The 21,742-nt window shown below is 20.4% G+C and overlaps 2 protein-coding genes across 2 annotated transcripts; both read right to left on the bottom strand.

Annotated features, from left to right (window-relative positions):
• Positions 1-909: 909 nt before the first annotated feature.
• LOC114125098 (gastric triacylglycerol lipase) lies at positions 910-10,955 on the bottom strand. Its single transcript, XM_027988593.2, has 8 exons — positions 10,358-10,955; positions 8,565-8,754; positions 6,518-6,650; positions 4,471-4,714; positions 4,165-4,317; positions 2,855-2,939; positions 1,984-2,126; positions 910-1,444 (listed from the first exon to the last, which is right to left on the bottom strand). The coding sequence occupies exons 1-8, from the start codon at positions 10,454-10,456 to the stop codon at positions 1,265-1,267; spliced, it is 1,227 nt and encodes a 408-aa protein (XP_027844394.2). The 5' UTR covers positions 10,457-10,955; the 3' UTR covers positions 910-1,264.
• Positions 10,956-11,381: 426 nt separating this feature from the next.
• On the bottom strand, positions 11,382-15,733 carry LOC114125087 (zinc finger MYM-type protein 1-like). Its single transcript, XM_050200217.1, has 6 exons — positions 15,688-15,733; positions 15,448-15,540; positions 14,892-15,038; positions 13,629-14,693; positions 13,120-13,505; positions 11,382-11,396 (listed from the first exon to the last, which is right to left on the bottom strand). The coding sequence occupies exons 1-6, from the start codon at positions 15,731-15,733 to the stop codon at positions 11,382-11,384; spliced, it is 1,752 nt and encodes a 583-aa protein (XP_050056174.1).
• Between the last annotated feature and the right edge of the window lie 6,009 nt (positions 15,734-21,742).

Below are 21,742 nucleotides of genomic sequence, written 5' to 3'. Positions count from 1 at the left end.
AACTATAAAACTATGAAAAATCTATAAGTACAGATAATTTTCTAACTACTTTCTCCCACGTCCATTAAATTCACTAATGGATAACTAGTAGGTACAAGGTATATATCAAATTTAACAAGAACCAAAAGTTATGAATATCTTTTTTATTTTAAGCATATATCCTATATTAAATATTTTGGAACTCAAGACTAAATTATTACTAAATTAAAGATCTAAACAAAAATATCATACGATTTAAAAAAAAATTAAAATCAAAAAAACTAATATTTTATACCTATAATTTATATTTATATAGGTACAGTTGAAACTATACAATACTGAATTTAATTAATAATTATGGTTTTCAAAGCTTTAAATTAAATTATAAAAAAATGTCAACATATTTTCACACATTTTTAAGAAGAAAATAGTTTTATATAAGGAAGTAATGAAAAAAAGTTAATTAATGATATTTCAATTTAAAATTAAAGAAACTACAAATCTACTGTATTTATAAACTGTACAGGTATTTACCAAATTATTTGATAATTTCAATAATTTACAAATTTAACAACTCATCAGTGAAAATAATTATTGGCTTATTTCACGTTCACACTACAAATACAAGTTAATTATAAATTAACCTCTATAATTAATTGTTAGGATGTCAAAAATTGTAAAACTCTAAGAATATTTTACATTTTTAGCTTAATATTGAGGTTTAATATATTTTTTTTTCTCAACGGTTATTTAAAGGTTGTGTCTATAAACTTTTTTATATATTTCATTTTAATAAGTAAAATTATAAATAATACATGTTATTAATACATAAGTTCTAATATGTTCATAATTTTAGTTTATTGAAATTAAATATTTATAAATAAAATGAATCTGTGCATAATATAATTGATGATAACAATATAATCATACTATTTAATCGTATAGCCATTACTCATTTTACTCATTAAAATAAATAGGAATCATCAATGCCAAATAAATATTAAATATACCATTATATTATTTTTTTAATGATATGATAATAATATAATATACATACAATACCAAAGGCGTTAATAATGACTTATTAAAAGATATAACATCTTTAATTATTGTATGCACATTATTGTCATGGTGGTATTAAATATAATTAATTTAAATGACATACATTGGTAACAACGATCAACTAATGCAAATAATACATTTTTCATTTTATACAAATCCAAATAAATGAGGAAATAACTTAATAATATTATTTAAAATGAAGGTTTTTTTTTACTGTAAATTATTATATTATATTTGATTTTTGTAACTCTAAATCATTATCTAATAATTTATTTGTTATGTACATATTCACGACTTCTTTCATAATTGGACTTAATGAAAAACTAAAATGACCAAATGGTATTTTTTCAATGTAATGTACATCCTTAATATTTGGTAACTGAGTTATGAGCCATTTCACATCCTGAAATATTATGAAAAATATGTTAAAAACAATAAGTAATTAATCATTATCTATACTTATATAATATATTATTATGATTATAAATTATAATGCACATATTTTAAAATGTACCTAATCATTTCCTATTTTTCGCTGAGTAATAAGTAGTAGTTATATACTTATAATAAAAGTTTTAGGCAATTTTTATGAAATTATGAAAAGAATAATTTCAGTATTTTACATTTGAAAATTTAAGATGTTTAATAAGAGCTATTTTTCATGTTTATACTATTTTCATGAATCAAATTTCTTGAGGAGAAAAATTAGTATTAACAATTGTGAAAAACCCTGTATACATTTAAATTGCAGGTAATCAAAACCAATCTTATATAGAAATATTGGGAAATTAAATATATGGATGAAAAAAATAAAAAAAACTAAAACTCTACTAAAATTAGTATCTGATTATACTGATATCATGCAAAAATATGACAAGCTAAACGTTATATTATAGCTGTTTTAGATCTCAAATTGTAAAATAATTATACAGGCATAATTACCTTTGGATGCACTAGACTATCGTTTTTGGAGTATATAATATATGTAGGAGCAGTAATCTTGGAAAGATCGTAATCCGGTGCCGTTTTTGTGTGATAGTGTAACATGTTCCCATAAGGACCATAATCGTAATGGCCAAATCTCCCTGAATTTTAAATAAAATAATTGAATTAAAACTAGAAATCGCATATATTTTTGTAGTAGTATGTTATTTTCAAAATTAAAAACAATTCTATTTATTGTTTGATTTGAGGCCAACTATAAACGATAAATTATCAATTTATAACCTAACCTATAGTGTGAGGCTTAATCGATTCCTCCGATTTTGTATCGACTCCACCGGTTATTATTCATCCCCTCCTTGATTATGTATTTTAAAATATATAACATTATAAATTAATATTTTTTTTTATTTATGTACAGTATAAAATAATAATAATTGTTTAATTTAAAATTGTAAAATAGTATAAATTGTATAAAATGATAAGTATTTGTTATAAAAACATTTATTTAGCGAAGTAGGAAAAAAAGTACTAAAAACAATGTATTGAAAATTTAACCACACAAGACATTAATGTACGATCGTATTACGCAGGTTTGTACTGCAATATATTGTATTGTATATATATTTTTTTTGCAAATTTAATAACGTTGTATAAGTACAAATACATTACGAACAAGGCTCTGAGACGTCATAAAGTCGTTTACTCGTCTTCGAAGTGTACATTATGTGAGTCATATACTAATGTTGACAATATGAGATATTATTATTACCTCGTATACATCATAACATAATAATGAACGATGTATTCATGTAATGTTTTGAGTGCTAGTGAAATTAAATCGTATGATATTACTATAGTTTTTACTTACCAGATGTTAATAGTTGTAGCATGTGTTTCAATGTCTTAGAAGACATTGGCTGTGGAAATTCGGAAACGATATCTAAAATAGTGTCCTATAATATATTTACAAACAATTATTGTTTATTATAATTGTTTTAAAATTTAATTAAAAGTATCTTAAAGCTACTTTTAGAAAAGAATATATCTTAAAATATATTTACACGCAGTCTACATTATGTACAAAAAAAGGTTTTTTTTCAACATTTCAAACCTATTGTGATAATTGGTTTTTGAAAAAAATTAGACTGTATGCTTTTTGTTAGAATCTACCATAAAAATACATTTTTTTTTCAAAATAAGCGTATAATAAATAAAAAAAATTTAAATTTTACTGTTTTTAAGTGACAACGCACTCATATTTTAACACATTTTGTGTTTATGCAAAGTATTTTTAAAAAAAAAAGCTTATATAGAATTATATAAGAACTAAGAAGTAAATATTAAAAAAAAAATAAAATAAGAAAAAAAATATATGTATATATATTATATATTATGTATTAAATTATTACATTTTTATTTAACTAATTTTGTATTCTACTTATAAGTATTTCGATTTTGAATAGTAGAATTAAAGTTTAGAATAGAAAATATCTTTCTAAATTATGTTGTATTACTCAACTGCTTAAATGAGTCTATGAAAATAAAAATTTCCATGTACAAAAATTATTAAATTTAAAAATATTGATAAAACATAGTGAGAATCAGATAATTTTTAAAACCACTGTTTTGTTATTAGTTCATCGTATTATATAAAACATTAATTTAAATTTAATAAAAGCACACTCGTGTATAATAATGATTGCCACGCGGTTAAATAAATAACCTTGTATAAAATAAATAAATAAATGTACAATAAGCCAATTAACGAATGTATCAACCTGTTTTGTATTAAAAAGTGGATTGTTATAATGTACGTTTTAAAATATTTTTGATTTAAAAAATTATGATAGTATAGTAATATTTTTCAGTAATTATAATTTTTAAACTTCTTTTAAAAAGTGTCTGTATTATTTAATTAGTTTTATACCTAATAAAATATGAATTAAAAGAATAAACCAACACATAATATTATATTATCGTAATAATTTCTTCTTATTGATTATATAGTTTCATGTTAGGTTAGGTTAAGCAACTTATTTCATACATAAAAATGATTTCATTAAATGTTTTATAATTTATTGATAATTTTATTCAGTCATTGACGTAGAGGAAAGTCAATAAAATAGCTTTTCAAAATGTTAATTATAATATACTCATTTTCGTTTTGTTATTGCTTACATTGTTCATCGGTAAAATGATTCCTTGAGCGAAATCAATAAATTGTCTGCAATATTTAAAAGCGCTTTGATTGGTACACATACGTCTAATCAATCGATACGTAGTGTCTGGATCATTAGTGTACGGAAAGAAATTAATCCTATCCAAAAAAATCTAAAACACACAAATTTAATTAATTAAAGTATATTTTTGGAAACATGAAATTGATATCACAAAATTCACACGCAATCTCTGTGAAAGGGTATTCTTAAATTCACAAAAACCAATAACGTGGAAAAATTGAATTGGAAAATTATGAATAATTACGTTTACGATTTTGGAAAATTGTTTGAAAATGTTGATGGGCATGCCTGATGATTTGAGCCTGGATGTTGGAGCCATGAGTACAAGTTTGTTGATTTTAGAATTGTATTCTGGTCTATCGGATAGGCATGCCAGTGATATTGTTGTCCCGAGGGAGTATCCTACCACGTCCAATTTAGAATGTCCGGTACTTTTTAGAATAAAATCTATAGCAGTAGTCATATCGTATACACCCATTTCATGAAAACTAAAAAAAAAGCAACAAAAAATATATTATCAGAATAACTTATAACAACAGGATTGGTTTTGGTAGTATAAGACGGGTCAACGAACTTATTTTTTACACGCGACACATGTCACGTAGGTATATTGCAATTCCGCACATCATCACTCTAACTTTAATAATAGTAATTACGGCTTAGAAATTAGGATAGGATATAATATTTTGTTTACTAATAATATAATTACATTTATTATTATTAATTAAGTTCTGGACCAAGGTTTTTTTTTACTATTGTTACCATTAATTTTACAATAAATATGTATAAAGGTTGTTGTGCATACAAAAACAAAAAATGTATAATAGCATTAAAATATTTCTTTATTAATAATTTATAATAAGGTTACATCAGTCTCTAATTACATAAGCTATGCAGTTACGAAAATCTATTTTAAATTATTTTTTATCTAAAATAACTTTTATAGTTGTATGTTAATTATTTTAACTAAAAATTAATTAAAATCCCTCATATTTTATCATATGAGGCAAAAATAGTTATTCAAACTGTTTTATACATACTGTTTTATATATATATATATATAACCTAGTGCTGCAATAACGCTAATTCCTAGTGTTTTATTTTTATTTTTTAACTACTTTTAATTCGCTGTTTTTCACGAATATTTTTAATAACTGAACATTTTTTTGTATGGCTATTTTACTACGTCAATCGTATAAATATAATATAATAACCGGTTATATTGCTGAATTGTTATGTTCAAACAAGGTAATTTAACAAAATTATCTTAATAAAAACTATTAAAATGTTTAAATATTTTACTTAAAACAAAGAATTTGTTGTTGAATACACGAAAACACAAAAAAGAAAAATAATAATTATAAGTAAGAAAATTTATTTTTATGAAGAAAAATCATTATTAAATCAAAAAATTTGGAAACTCATTTTATTGATTACTCATTATTATTAATTATATTATATTGTCATAGACCTCTAAAAAGTTGGTTAGCGCAAGAACTACCGTTTTTTTCTTCTTTTTTTAGATTGACCCGAGTATTTTAAAAATTACTGAGAAAGTATAATTTAACTAAAGTATCGAATATATCCAATTTGTGGTCAAGAATTAACCTAGCACAATTTAGGGGAGGGAACTAGGGGGCTAGGAGTTTTTAGCTTTCACTATGATTGTACGATATATTTATTATTTTATTGTGACAAATAATATGATTTTTGTTTACTCATCATTAAAATCTTTATCAAGCTCAACTACTGTTTGCAGCATAATCTACTTCTGTAATCTAAATATTATCGTATTATGGTCATAAGCTGTTAATTATTTATATCTATAATTAATATATTATAATAAATATGTTTATCAAAATATATATTCTTTTACAAAAGTGGCGTTAATTGTAATTTTACTTATAAGTCAATGCTTGTTATTTTTAATGTGAGTGATTAAAATATGGTTATTAGAACATTAAAACATTAAAATAAATACTTATTATAACTGACAGCAATACTTCATGCTAAAAGTAAAAAATAAATGTATTTATTTTGTTGTTGATGGGTGTGTTGTAATTTTAAAAGATATTCTGAAAAAAATTGGGGAGGACTCCATCCGTTCTCCAGAATATTTTAAATAACTCCTTCCACCTCAAAAAAAAAAGATTGAAATTGCATTTGTGCACTTAGATACATTTTTTAATATTCTCTGCTTACTGTCAAATGTTTTTTTAATTAATAACCAACAAATTATAATATATATTTTATACTTATCATAAGATAATAAGATATATTAGTTTAAATACCTGAAATCCCATGATATGCTATTCATTTTTGGCTGCAATCCAGGCTTCTTATAAATGCTAAGTTTTCTTGAAAGACCAACACCTCTGGCGTTAAAAAGCCAAACATCAAAACCAGCATCCGATAGAACAAAACCTTAAAAAAAAAACTCATTTTATTATATAGTCTATTATGCTATAGTGAGAAAACAAATCAAATGTTTAAAGTTTGCCGATAATGCTGTAATGTTCTTGTCAAGTGAATTAAGAGTTAAGTTAGGTCATTTTTATCTATTTTTATATTATCTGATAAATTTATTGTTAGATAAATATTTAATTTTTTTGAAAATGTATTTTTACACAATGTACGATTAATGTAATAATTATATAAGCTGTGTTGTGCAAAGACAATTTCTAAATTTTTAAACGAACATGCAATATGGTTTGGAACAATATTGTAAAGATAACGATATAAATTATAACTAACTCACTTAGTTAGCTATTTATTTAAATAAAAAATAGATGTATTTTTTTCAGTACCGTAGTTAATATAAATAATAAAATACATAATTCATAAAAGAGAAAACATATTATACCATATCTAGATTTAAAAGCTGTCAACTGTAATATTGTTCCTAGACTTGACTCTTAAACCATATTTGAATAGGTATGGGTCAGCATACAAATAACTTGTAGCTTAATGTAATAGATGTATTCAATTTTACTTCAATGAAAAATTGTTGTTTAAAAAAAACGATTGTGAGTGATTATTATTGTGTTAGATATAAGATATCTTTTATTTTTAAGGATATTCTGTAATATTACATTCATATTAATTCTTGTGATATAGGTAGTAAGTTCCGCTGGTTAAAAATAAAAAAATAAAAAAGGTGATATGTTTTATATAAATATATTGATATATTATTGACTGATGTGTATATACATTTGAAATAGATAAAATAATAATATACGTAATGATGAAAAGTTGTAATTGTCTATCATTAATATTTTTTTAACAACCCAAATAACTAAAATCTTTTGAAGGAAAATCGTTGTATTTCTATTTAATATCTAAATTTTTCGAACTTAAAATTATATAATACGCTTATAAAAAAAAACAAATTATCTTTACCAAATTGACTACTCCAAGTCATGGACAAAAAATAAAAGTATTAAGTACTTATTTATACAAGACCATTTACCATACGCGCATAAAATAATACTATGTTGCATTATAAACTATATACTTCAAACGTTTTCTTTATAGCTTGTTTTAAATATTATAAAAATAACCTATTTAGAATATGTAAGAAAGATTCGACACTTATGTATTAAGGTTCCATTATTATTTGTACTTAATATTCATGGAATATTTCGACATAATTTACTTAATATATTATACATTTTAAACAAACTGAACTATTAAGGAAATGTTTTGTGTATACTATTTAAATATTTTAATACGATTATAGTTATATTAAATTTAATCAGTGATACTGTTATATAAATATTATGATTTTGTAATCCACTATAATATTTTAAAAGTAATGAAATACTATGCAAGTAATGGCAATTGTATCGATACGTCATAGTATAATAATAAAAATATTATGTATTATTTATTTTATAATATTGAATAAAAAAAATAATTTAAAATTTATCTGCGAGTTATAAAACTTAAAATAAATAAATAATAATGAATAACTTTCAGAATAATATATCTCGAAAATATAATTCAATATGACTTAACCAAACAATTCATCAGTCAAATTAATTACTATTGGGTAATATAATCGACATTTATATTGCTACAAGCTTTTGATAATCATTATACTCATCGGTTGTTAGTTCTGAATTCTGATATAGAGTTATTGCCACTGTTGTATTACAACCACATCGGTTAAATATTGACAAAAAAAAGTATAACCGTCCCAGTGTACATTTATGTTACTTACATGCACGTAAAACAAGCAGTTTGTTTGCAAAATAGGTATGCACAATTGCAATAATAATTAATGGCCTAAAAGAAACTTCAAATATGTTTTGGTTGGTTATAACGTTTTGGACTTACTAAGTGACGAGTTGTTTATTGTGAATATAGCCGACGACAAGTATAGACCGTGCAATAATAGGACTGGTTTTCCAATAGATTCATTACGGTGTTTACTGTGTGGTATTCGTTCTAGGCCCAACAAATACTTGTCAGCGGTCCAAACTTGATACGTCATCAGTGGATAGCCAAGTTCCTTTATTTTCTTTGCCTTTAACAAAATATAATTTATTATATTATTATCAAACAATATTTTAAGATGGGTTTTAATTTCTAGTAATAAGTGTGCAAGGGTCAGTTGTATCAAATTATATTTTTATAATATATTCATTGATATATAAATATATTTTCTTAAAAGAGTACACGAAACTAATGTATTAAATAAGAAAATATATCAATTAATTTTTAGTTTTATTGTTATGAGAATGGTTTATGTGTAATACAAAGTTACAACATTTAAAAAACCGTATTTTATCATAACTTATAATGTAATCATGTAAGTATGTAACTCCAGTCGCTATAAAGCACCTCTATAATATGTTTATCAAATAATTGTATTCACAAATTATTATTCAGGCAACGAAATATTTAAAAGAATATTTTATTTATTTTACTAATTATTCATAAATTAGTTACACTACAAACACCTTTTTGGGGTTATATTATTATGCATTCAATCATATTTTATGGATTTGGAAAAAACATATTACTTATGCTAATCAAAACCTTGTTTACAATTAATGCAGTATGATGTTTATATTACACATATTTTAATAAAACATGAATTGATGGTTTGCTTAGGTTGTCAAAGGTTAGCGACTGGCACAAGTAAATGGCTTGTTGAAATTATGAAAATAAATAGAATCAGCATAGCTATATTAGAATAGACATGATGAAAAAACATAACAGGTGACATGACATAACATATTAATTAACACAACATAAAACATGTCTTTTGGACATCACGATGGAAAAAATGAATATGTTTAGGATAAGTTTGACATTAAAATAAATGTGATGGTTTGAACTTGTTACGATGTTATTTATAAGCGTTATTGTTTTGTTTATAAATCACTATATGTTAAATTTAAAATATTATTACTGTTTGAATATTATTAAATTATACATGTACCTATTTTGAGTTATAACAAAGTAACACCCAAAATAAGGCTAGAGTTAAGCTCTAAGACTCGTTATCACTTACCCCGAGAACAAATGTCTCGTGTTTTTAAATCAAATATTTTTCTTAAATATTTTTATTTTTGTTTCTTTTAAAGTTCAAATAATTAATCTTTTTAATAACTTAAGTTTTGTAGTTTCCTATATTAATAAATATTACATGGTTCAACTTTTCTGCGAAATTATGTAGATTAATCATTTTTAAAACAACAAAACAATTTTAATCATTGTAACCTAACAGAAAAAAATAAGTTAGAAAATAATAATACCAATTCATACTAGTAAATATACCAAATATACATAATCATAAAATCTTATATAATATTTATGTTTTAAAAAAAATAAAGCATTATAAATTGTATCTCATTCAACAATACTATACTAATACATTTTTTTCAGTTTAATTTTTTTTATATATTTTTTTAACGTTAAAATAAATGAATTATAATGGACAAATAATGATTGTATACAGATTTATTAAACATTTAAAGTTATTTGTTTTATATTTTATATTAAAATATTATGTAAAATATTAAAAATAAAATGTCAAGCTCACGCGTTTTGAATAAAATACTTAAAAATGATTTCTTATATAAATAAAAAAGTATATACTTATATTTTTTTAATGTACTTACTGATTCCAAGCAGGCAGCGTAATCACATGTATTAAAAAATATAATAGTTGCTAGGAAGATGACGTTTAACAGACATTTTTCCAATTTAAACAATTGCATAGTCAAAAACTATAATATGAAAATTTTGTTTACAATTTTTTTTCAAGCATACAGTTGTATGTTACGTGTTAAAAATATATTTAAATTGCGTTAAGATACAAAGTATAAATATTATTTATCTGTTTCGAAAACGTCCCATCCTAACACTGTGAAGCACGATACAACGACTCTGCTTTATACTGGTTTTGTTTTTTATTTATTTAATTATCCTGATAGAAACATTCACTTTCCGCGTACACTAAGCATAACTGACGTAAACGCAAAATCACAAGAACGACAATGGTAACTCAGGATACAATACCAACTATTCCTTAATTTATTATTTTTGTACATTGTCATCTCTTGAGTCCAAGATCATGGTAACTTCCTGGGTATGGTTAATTTCGTATGCGGCTTAATGACATACGTAGATTTATATGCGCACTTATTATGCCATCTTTAGTTTAAAATATTGAACTAAACGTTAATATTAAAATACGGCGTGTCATCGAATGAGCTCTTTAATCTACACTGTTCAAAGTCAATGTATACATATTATATTCCATTAATAAAACACAACTAAAAAACGTCAAACAATTCAAGTCAAGGACATTCAAGACCACAGACCGAAAAAAATACGTTTAATTATTCTGACATAATGTCCTTATTTATTTTTCGTACGGGTACGACAGTTTATTCGTCATTGCACAAAAAACCAAAATAATAAAATAACCATTTGATAACAAGTAATATTTTGACAGAACTGCTGATTTATTGTGCATACAGGAACCTTTTCGATTAAAACAAATAGTAACGATTAACGAAACGTATTAGCTCTATAATTAGTATACTTTATAATTTAATACCTGACGCCACTTTTTAAGTTGATCTCCAATCACCAATCACCGTTCAAAAATATTTTTATGTATTTTAGATTATCATTTTATTATTTGTAGTTGAGCTAATATGCTGAAATATCAACTATAAATAAATGAATTAAATTCGTTAGTTTTATTAGTTAGTGTAAACCACATGAAAAATATACAATTCAATAAATGTTCTACTTAGTTCAATAATTAATTTTTTTTCTGTTGGATTTTAATATTTTTCCAGATTGCTTGTCAAAATATCTACTGTATCTGAGCGGAAAAAAGACAAGTTCTAGCTTCTTTGTATAATATATTTTTTCTAAATTGTAAATAAATAACAAAATTATATTCAATTAAATATTAATTATAGAGTGACCACACGTCCAGTTTTAAACAGGATTGTCCTGTTTTCTCAATCGAAATTAAACATGACGTATTTAGTCCTGTTTTCGGTGACTGTCCTGTTTTAATCCTGTTTTTCACTATTTAATCAAAAAGTGATTTTAGCGATTATTTTATAAAAATTAAAAAATTACAAATCAACAATTTGTCAATAATAAACCGTTTAAAATATTTTTATCTATGAAATACAGTCATGTTAAGACGTTTATTTTTAGTGTGGGTATTTATTTTCCCCAAAATTACGACGATTTCGATCGCCGATAAGAGTAATATATTATTATTTTAATTTGATATAATAAATATTAATAACATTCATACTATTAGAACTTTAATTATTTTTAACTATGATTTTATTTTTGAATATTTCTCCTCTATGTAGGTATAGACTAGAGTTTATTTCAATCTCTATTTTTCTCATAAAAAAGTGTCTAGTTTTTTATTTACATTTGGTCACCCTAAATTATATAACTAATATGCACCAAACAAGCATTGAGTACTAACCCCTTAAACATTATATACAAGAATCCTCAAAAGTTGTTTATTTTTTAATTGTAAAATTTAAAATACCTAGTCGCATTTTTATGAGCTATCTTACTTAAAATTTCAATAACATTTAATGTCTAAATACATAAAAACAATTTTTTCACGGACACATTTTCTTAGTTTTTAAAAATAATTCAAAAAATTTTACTTGTGATGACTTGAAATTTCTTCGTATTTTAAAATTATTATTTAACAATAAATAATATCGTTTAATTTTATATTTAGATTAATTTGAATCTTATTAATATTTATAATACGAACCTGTCCTTGATATTCCATGATGGTAAATCAAAATATAATTTATAAATAATTTAGTAATAAATTGTATATACTCTTTTAATAATTAATAATTTAATAAATGTAATATGTGTATTAATAATAGTTATATAAATATAACTATAATATAAATATAAATATATATTTACTTATCCAGACAATTTCCACCCAAATTATTTTTTTGAACTCTATAATAAATCAGAGTTTGCAGTAAAATTATTATAAACCGAACTTGACATTACTTTAAGCTAGTAAAAGAAGTTTTTTTAAACTTTTGAACGAACAAGTACTAACCAAATAACAACAATGTATCTTTCATATTAAAATACGAAATTTATTTTATTTTGAAAATATAAAAAATATAAAATATATTTTGAAAATATAAAAAAATATAAAATTGAAAATAAAAAAAAAAAATTAAAAAAAATATAAAATATATTTTGAAAATAATAAAAAAATATTTAAAAAATCATAAAAGTATTTTGAAAATTATTTTATTTTTAAATTATATTTTGAAAATATATTTAAAAATAAATTTGAAAAAATAAATTGGAAGTATTCATTTTTTAACTTTTTTGCGTCTATACCCTTTACCCAGTCAGCGATATATTTAAAACTGTCTTCAGGAAGGTAATCTTTTTCTTTTGATACTTGCATTAATCTTTCTGGGGACAATAGAGCCAAATCTTTTAATATTTCACGAGCATCAGAAAATCTTGATTCTATTGATCGGATAATTTGATCAATAACTTTAAAAAATGTATTAATTCTATATCTTTCAAATGGAGAATCTGAAACTTCATCCTGTACATTTTCATCAGCCATCTTTTTTCTTTTCATTGCTCTAACTGGTTTAAAGTCATTATTTGGTAAATTATAAATATTAGCATAAGATTTAGCTTCCTGAAATATTGAAATATATTCTTTCTCACTCCGTAGAGATTTAAGTTTATCTTTACACAAGTCGACTAATTTTAATGCTTGAATAAAATCCAAGGATTTACTTTGTAAGTAATTCGAGAGAGGAGTCGTAATATTGAATATTTTTTTTAATAATATCATTGAAAGTACAAATTCAAATGTTTCTATTGTATTTAATAGACTTTTGGCCATTGACGCAGTTGTTCTATCAGTAGAATTTTTCAATTCGTATAAAGTTTGTAATAAAGCCTTAAATTTAGTATATATGACATCAATCACGCGATCGTGCGACGTCCATCTTGTATCTGAGAAGTTTCGAAGACGCAATACTCGTTCTTTGGGATAAAGTTCTTTTTGAATCTTGACAAATGTGCTTGTTCTTTTTCTGGCTCGCAAATATGTTACCAATGACTGAACTTCGCCAAAGAAATTCCTGGTATCTTCACAACAGTCGCATGTATCAATAACAACTAAATTTAGTTGATGAGCAAAACACCATATATATATAGCTTTAGGATTTTCAATTTGTATTAAAGACCTGAGACCAGAATAAACTCCCTGCATACAAGCAGCACCATCATAAGATTGTGCACAAAGATGTTCACGCCAATTAATAGCATACTCTTCAGTAATTTTTTTAAAACATTTAAATAATCCTTGGCCAGTACTATCATCTACTGTTTCTAACGCCACCAATCGTTCTTCTGTAACACCTTTTTCATTAATAAATCGCAAAATAAATGAAAATTGCTCAAGATTGGACACATCAGTCGTAGTATCAATAATAACAGCGAAAATTCCAGCTTGTTTTATATTTTTCAAAATAGTAGAAAGAACCAAATCACCAAGAATTTTTAATATTTTATTCTGACTTTTATTAGACATAAATGTTAGTCTATTTGCTGTTGATGTGTTTTTAATTTTATCTAAATGAGTGTTAAGAACTGGATGATAATTACTTAAAAGCTTTAATAATTCTAAAAAATTTCCTGTGTTCAAAGAAGTTATTTTTTCATTGTGTCCCCGGATCGCAATATTTTGTTGAGCTATGAATATAAGAGCTTCAATAACCACTCTTAAAATTTCACGATTTGACTCGACTTCTTTATTTGCAGTATGTAATAGATTTGTATCTAAACGAATATTTTTAGTGTATAGGCCACGACTAATTTCAGATTGTAAATGATTTGATGAGCATTCATGCGATTCAATAGTTCGTTTCAGATTTTTCCAATCATTTGAACCATCTGATACAAGTTTTATTATTTTAATTTTGGCCAAACCAAATAATTTGCATGTAGTACAATAAATTTTGTTCGTTAATGGTGAATATGATAACCAAGATCTTTTGACAGGTATGTTGTTAGGAATTGATTTATAATAATATGATTCATGAAATGATCGATAAAATCCATTTGAATCAATAGATTTTGGAAACATATTACTCTCCAAATCATGGGGATACGGTTGACATGGTCCCATTTCTACAAAGTGATGTAATAAAGTATATGAAACATGATCAGGAATTCTTGATGGGTCATTTGGAAATGATTTACCAAGACTAATATTGTCATCTACATCATGTGTACAAGCTGAAAATCAAATTATCAAAAATATCATCTAGAAGTAATAACAAAGTTACTAAAGAATTACACAGATTTTTGTGAATAACCCAACTTACAATTAAAAACTAAATTTAATGCTATATAATTCTAAAAATTTTATCTTAATTATTATTTTTATCACTATATTTTAGGTTTTCCATATCAGAGCTGAGAATAATTAGTTAATTTTTATTTAAAATTATAATATTATAAATTATAGTTATTTTAAATTAACTGTGTTTATATTCATATTTGTATGATAGGTACAAAGTGCATAACTTATATTTTGTATTTTAATTTTAAATGAATTATTTTAAAGTAACTTGTATTTAGACTGATTTAGATCATGATTTAATTTTACTTGTAAAATTATATCTTGATATAATTTATTACCTACCTATTTCATCAGTATCTGCTATTTCTACAGAATTATCTATACTAGTACCAATGTCTTTGTTTACTAAGAATTCTTCGTACTTAGATGGAGTATCTGTAAATAAAATACAGATAATGTTATTAGAAAAAAGATTTACATAATATTTTTTAATGCATAATGAATAATTTATGTCCTATTTTACCATGTATAAGAATAATAAAATTAATAATTATTATAAAAGTACAGGCTTAAAATACATACCATGTACTTCAGTAACAGCATCTGGTGTAGGTCTTGACCATTGCATACATATTTTGTATTTTGTATTGAATATAATAAACAGTTAATATTAAGAGTCATAATAATACATTATATAAAATAATTGATTTAATTCAGGTGACTACAGTAGTATAGGTAGTGCACTAGTAAGTAGTAGATACCTTTATAGTTATACCACAGATTAAATACAATTTAAAATTTAAATTTAAATTTATTACTATTTATCTACTACTAATTTATATTTATGCACAACCTATTTAACAAATAAACAGTTTAAATTATTACTTACCTGGTCACAGTTTTTTTGGATTTAAAGTATCAACTGTAGCCGCTGGTCTCTTAATAAATGATAATATATCTGAATTTTTACTTTTACTTTTTAGTATTTTACACGAGGTAACATGACGTTTCCAATTAGTGGGATTTACAACTCCTCTAACTTTACCACACATGCATGTTAATTGATTTTCAAAATTATTTGACATAATTATAATTTACGAATCGAGAAATATTTGACTGACTAAAAAATAAAATACTATAAAATAAACAGTATAAACACTATTGAACAATTTGAACATAATATTTAACAGTTTAACATACTAACATAATGTCATAATATACGGACGGACTCAATAACAGTGTTTTACTGGCCACTGGCATAGGGTATTCAGTGAAAAAACTACGATAACAATCATGGAATTTTGGTTTATTTATAAATATTCGTGATAATATATATTGCGGGATAACTAAATATTCGTGATAATATATATTGCGGGATAACAAAATATTCGTGATAATATACATTGCGGGATAACTTAATATTCATAATAATATATATTGCGGGATAACTAAATATTCGTGATAATATATATTGCGGGATAACTTAATATTCGTGATAATATATATTGCGGGATAATATACATAGCGGGATAACTTAATATTCGTGATAATATATATTGCGGGATAACTAAATATTCGTGATAATATATATTGCGGGATAATATACATTGCGGGATAACTAAATATTCGTGATAATATATATTGCGGGATAACTAAATATTCGTGATAATATACATTGCGGGATAACTAAATATTCGTGATAATATATATTGCGGCATAACTAAATATTCGTGATAATATACATTGCGGGATAACTAAATATTCGTGATAATATATATTGCGGGATAACTAAATATTCATGATAATATACATTGCGGGATAACTTAATATTCGTGATAATATATATTGCGAGATAATTAAATATTTTCATGATTTATATTTTATATTTTCAAAATATTTATATGATTTTTTTTTTATATTTTTCAAAATATATTAATGATTTTTTTTTTTATTGATAAATTTTTTTATTTTTATTTTCAAAATATATTTTTTATTTTATAATTATTTTCAAAATCTTTTTATGATTTTTTTTTTATATTTTCAAAATAATTTTCAAAATTTATTTATGATTTTTTCATTTTTTTAAATATATTTTGAAATTTTATTTTATTTTTAAATTATATTTAAAAAAATAAAAAATCATAAAGAAATTTTGAAAATATACTTAAAAATATATTTAAAAAAATAAAAAAATATAAAATATATTTTATTTTGAAATTATATTTTGAAAATATAAAAAAGTAAAAAAAAAAATTTTTTTAAAAAATAAAATAAAATATACTTTGAAAATTTATTTTATTTTGAAATTATATTTTGAAAATATATTTCAAAAATAAAAAAATCACCAAAAAATTTTGAAAAAATATTTCAAAAATAAAAAAATCACCAAAAAATTTTGAAAATATATTTCAAAATTAAAAAAATCACCAAAAAATTTTGAAAATATATTTAAAAAAATGAAAAAATCACCAAAAAATTTTGAAAATATATTTAAAAAAATAAAAAAAATAAAATATATTTTATTTTGAATTTATATTTTGAAAATTTATTTTATTTTGAAATTATATTTTGAAAATATATTTCAAAAATAAAAAAATCACCAAAAAATTTTAAAAAAATTTTGAAAATATATTTCAAAATTAAAAAAATCACCAAAAAATTTTGAAAATATATTTAAAAAAATAAAAAAAATAAAATATATTTTGTTTTGAAATTATATTTTGAAAATATAAAAAAGTAAAAAAAAAAATTTTTAAAAAATAAAATAAAATATACTTTGAAAATTTATTTTATTTTGAAATTATATTTTGAAAATATATTTCAAAATTAAAAAAATCACCAAAAAATTTTGAAAATATATTAAAAAAATGAAAAAATCACCAAAAAATTTTGAAAATATATTTAAAAAAATAAAAAAAATAAAATATATTTTATTTTGAATTTATATTTTGAAAATTTATTTTATTTTGAATTATATTTTGAAAATATATTTCAAAAATAAAAAAATCACCAAAAAATTTTAAAAAAATTTTGAAAATATATTTCAAAATTAAAAAAATCACCAAAAAATTTTGAAAATAAATTTAAAAAAATAAAAAAAATAAAATATATTTTGTTTTGAAATTATATTTTGAAAATATATTTCAAAAATAAAAAAATCACCAAAAAATTTTGAAAAAATATTTCAAAAATAAAAAAATCACCAAAAAATTTTGAAAATATATTTCAAAAATAAAAAAATCACAAAAAAATTTTGAAAATATATTTAAAAAAATAAAAAAATATTTTGAAAATATAAAAAAATAAAAAAATTTTTTGAAAAAAAAAAATATTTTGAAAATTTATTTTATTTTGAAATTATATTTTGAAAATATATTTAAAAAAATAAAAAACTAAAAATTTATTTTATTTTGAAAATAAAAAAAAGTAAAAAAAATATTTTGAAAAAATAAAATTAAATAAACTTTGAAAATTATTTTATTTTTAAATTATATTTAAAAAAATAAAAAATCATAAAGAAATTTTGAAAATATACTTAAAAATATATTAAAAAAAAAAAAAAATAAAAAAATATTTTGAAAATATATTTTGAAAATTTATTTTATTTTGAAAATAAAAAAAAGTAAAAAAAAAATTTTTTTAAAAAATAAAATAAAATATACTTTGAAAATTTATTTTATTTTGAAATTATATTTTGAAAATATATTTCAAAAATAAAAAAATCACCAAAAAATTTTGAAAAAATATTTCAAAAATAAAAAAATCACCAAAAAATTTTGAAAATATATTTCAAAATTAAAAAAATCACCAAAAAATTTTGAAAATATATTTCAAAAAATGAAAAAATCACCAAAAAATTTTGAAAATATATTTAAAAAAATAAAAAAAATAAAATATATTTTATTTTGAATTTATATTTTGAAAATTTATTTTATTTTGAAATTATATTTTGAAAAATATTTCAAAAATAAAAAAATCACCAAAAAATTTTAAAAAAATTTTGAAAATATATTTCAAAATTAAAAAAATCACCAAAAAATTTTGAAAATAAATTTAAAAAAATAAAAAAAATAAAATATATTTGTTTTGAAATTATATTTTGAAAATATATTTCAAAAATAAAAACATCACCAAAATATTTTGAAAAAATATTCAAAAATAAAAAAATCACCAAAAAATTTTGAAAATATATTTCAAAATTAAAAAAATCACCAAAAAATTTTGAAAATATATTAAAAAAATAAAAAAATATTTTGAAAATATAAAAAAATAAAAAAATTTTTTGAAAAAAAAAAATATATTTTGAAAATTTATTTTATTTTGAAATTATATTTTGAAAATATATTTAAAAAAATAAAAAACTAAAAATTTATTTTATTTTGAAAATAAAAAAAAGTAAAAAAAATATTTTGAAAAAATAAAATTAAATAAACTTTGAAAATTTATTTTATTTTTAAATTATATTTAAAAAAATAAAAAAATCACCAAAAAATTTTGAAAATATACTTAAAAATATATTTAAAAAAATAAAAAAATATAAAAATATTTTATTTTGAAATTATATTGAAAATATAAAAAAGTAAAAAAAAAAATTTTTTTAAAAAATAAAATAAAATATACTTTGAAAATTTATTTTATTTTGAAAATATATTTAAAAAAATAAAAAAATATTTTGAAAATATAAAAAATCACCAAAAAATTTTGAAAAAATATTTCAAAAATAAAAAAATCACCAAAAAATTTTGAAAAAATATTTCAAAAATAAAAAAATCACCAAAAAATTTTGAAAATATATTCAAAATTAAAAAAATCACCAAAAAATTTTGAAAATATATTTCAAAAAATGAAAAAATCACCAAAAAATTTTGAAAATATATTTAAAAAAATAAAAAAAATAAAATATATTTTATTTTGAATTTATATTTTGAAAATTTATTTTATTTTGAAATTATATTTTGAAAATATATTTCAAAAAAAAAATCACCAAAAAATTTTAAAAAAATTTTGAAAATATATTTCAAAATTAAAAAAATCACCAAAAAATTTTGAAAATATATTTAAAAAAATAAAATATATTTTGTTTTGAAATTATATTTTGAAAATATATTTCAAAAATAAAAAAATCACCAAAAAATTTTGAAAAAATTTCAAAAATAAAAAAATCACCAAAAAATGTTGAAAATATATTTCAAAATTAAAAAAATCACTAAAAAAATTTTGAAAATATATTTAAAACAATAAAAAAATATTTTGAAAATATAAAAAAATAAAAAAAATATTTTGAAAAAAAAAATATATTTTGAAAATTTATTTTATTTTGAAATTATATTTTGAAAATATATTTCAAAAATAAAAAAATCACCAAAAAATTTTAAAAAAATTTTGAAAATATATTTCAAAATTAAAAAAATCACCAAAAAATTTTGAAAATAAATTTAAAAAAATAAAAAAAATAAAATATATTTTGTTTTGAAATTATATTTTGAAAATATATTTCAAAAATAAAAAAATCACCAAAAAATTTTGAAAAAATATTTCAAAAATAAAAAAATCACCAAAAAATTTTGAAAATATATTTCAAAATTAAAAAAATCACCAAAAAATTTTGAAAATATATTTAAAAAAATAAAAAAAATAAAATATATTTTGTTTTGAAATTATATTTTGAAAATATATTTCAAAAATAAAAAAATCACCAAAAAATTTTGAAAATATATTCAAAAAAATAAAAAAATGTTTTGAAAATATAAAAAATCACCAAAAAATTTTGAAAATGTATTTCAAAAATAAAAAAATCACCAAAAAATTTTGAAAATATATTTCAAAAATAAAATATTTTTTATTTTTTAATTATTTTTGAAAATTTATTTTATTTTGAAAATATATTTAAAAAAAATATTTCGAAAATATAAAAAAATCATAAAAAAATCATTTTGAAAATATAAAAAATAAATATATTTTGAAAATTTATTTTATTTTGAAATTATATTTTGAAAATATATTTCAAAAATAAAAAAATCACCAAAAAATTTTGAAAAAATATTTCAAAAATAAAAAAATCACCAAAAAATTTTGAAAATATATTTCAAAATTAAAAAAATCACCAAAAAATTTTGAAAATATATTTAAAAAAATAAAAAAATATTTTGAAAATATAAAAAAATAAAAAAATTTTTTGAAAAAAAAAAATATATTTTGAAAATTTATTTTATTTTGAAATTATATTTTGAAAATTTATTTTATTTTGAAATTATATTTTGAAAATATATTTCAAAAATAAAAAAATCACCAAAAAATGTTGAAAATATATTTCAAAATTAAAAAAATCACTGAAAATATATTAAAAAAATAAAAAAATATTTTGAAAATATAAAAAAATAAAAAAATATTTTGAAAAAAAAAATATATTTTGAAAATTATTTTATTTTGAAATTATATTTTGAAAATATATTTCAAAAATAAAAAAATCACCAAAAAATTTTAAAAAAATTTTGAAAATATATTTCAAAATTAAAAAAATCACCAAAAAATTTTGAAAATAAATTTAAAAAAATAAAATATATTTTGTTTTGAAATTATATTTTGAAAATATATTTCAAAAATAAAAAAATCACCAAAAAATTTTGAAAAAATATTT

This window comes from Aphis gossypii, chromosome 2 (genome assembly GCF_020184175.1).
Source record: "Aphis gossypii isolate Hap1 chromosome 2, ASM2018417v2, whole genome shotgun sequence".
NCBI classification, from domain to species: Eukaryota; Metazoa; Arthropoda; class Insecta; order Hemiptera; family Aphididae; genus Aphis; species Aphis gossypii.
This window is presented reverse-complemented; position numbering and strand designations above follow the sequence as displayed.

Excerpts from the sequence above, each read along its gene's own strand:
- LOC114125098 (XM_027988593.2), bottom strand. The coding sequence starts at position 10,456 with ATGCAATTGTTTAAATTGGAAAAATGTCTGTTAAACGTCATCTTCCTA. Across the intron at positions 6,651-8,564 it reads AATAAACAACTCGTCACTTA|GTTTTGTTCTATCGGATGCT; the intron begins GTAAGTCCAAAA and ends TTTTTTTTTAAG. Across the intron at positions 1,445-1,983 it reads ATAGTCTAGTGCATCCAAAG|GATGTGAAATGGCTCATAAC; the intron begins GTAATTATGCCT and ends ATAATATTTCAG.
- LOC114125087 (XM_050200217.1), bottom strand. The coding sequence starts at position 15,733 with ATGCAATGGTCAAGACCTACACCAGATGCTGTTACTGAAGTACATG. Across the intron at positions 14,694-14,891 it reads GTATCCCCATGATTTGGAGA|ATGGTTCAAATGATTGGAAA; the intron begins GTAATATGTTTC and ends AACTTGTATCAG. Across the intron at positions 13,506-13,628 it reads AACTGCGTCAATGGCCAAAA|CATTAAAATTAGTCGACTTG; the intron begins GTCTATTAAATA and ends ATTTTATTCAAG.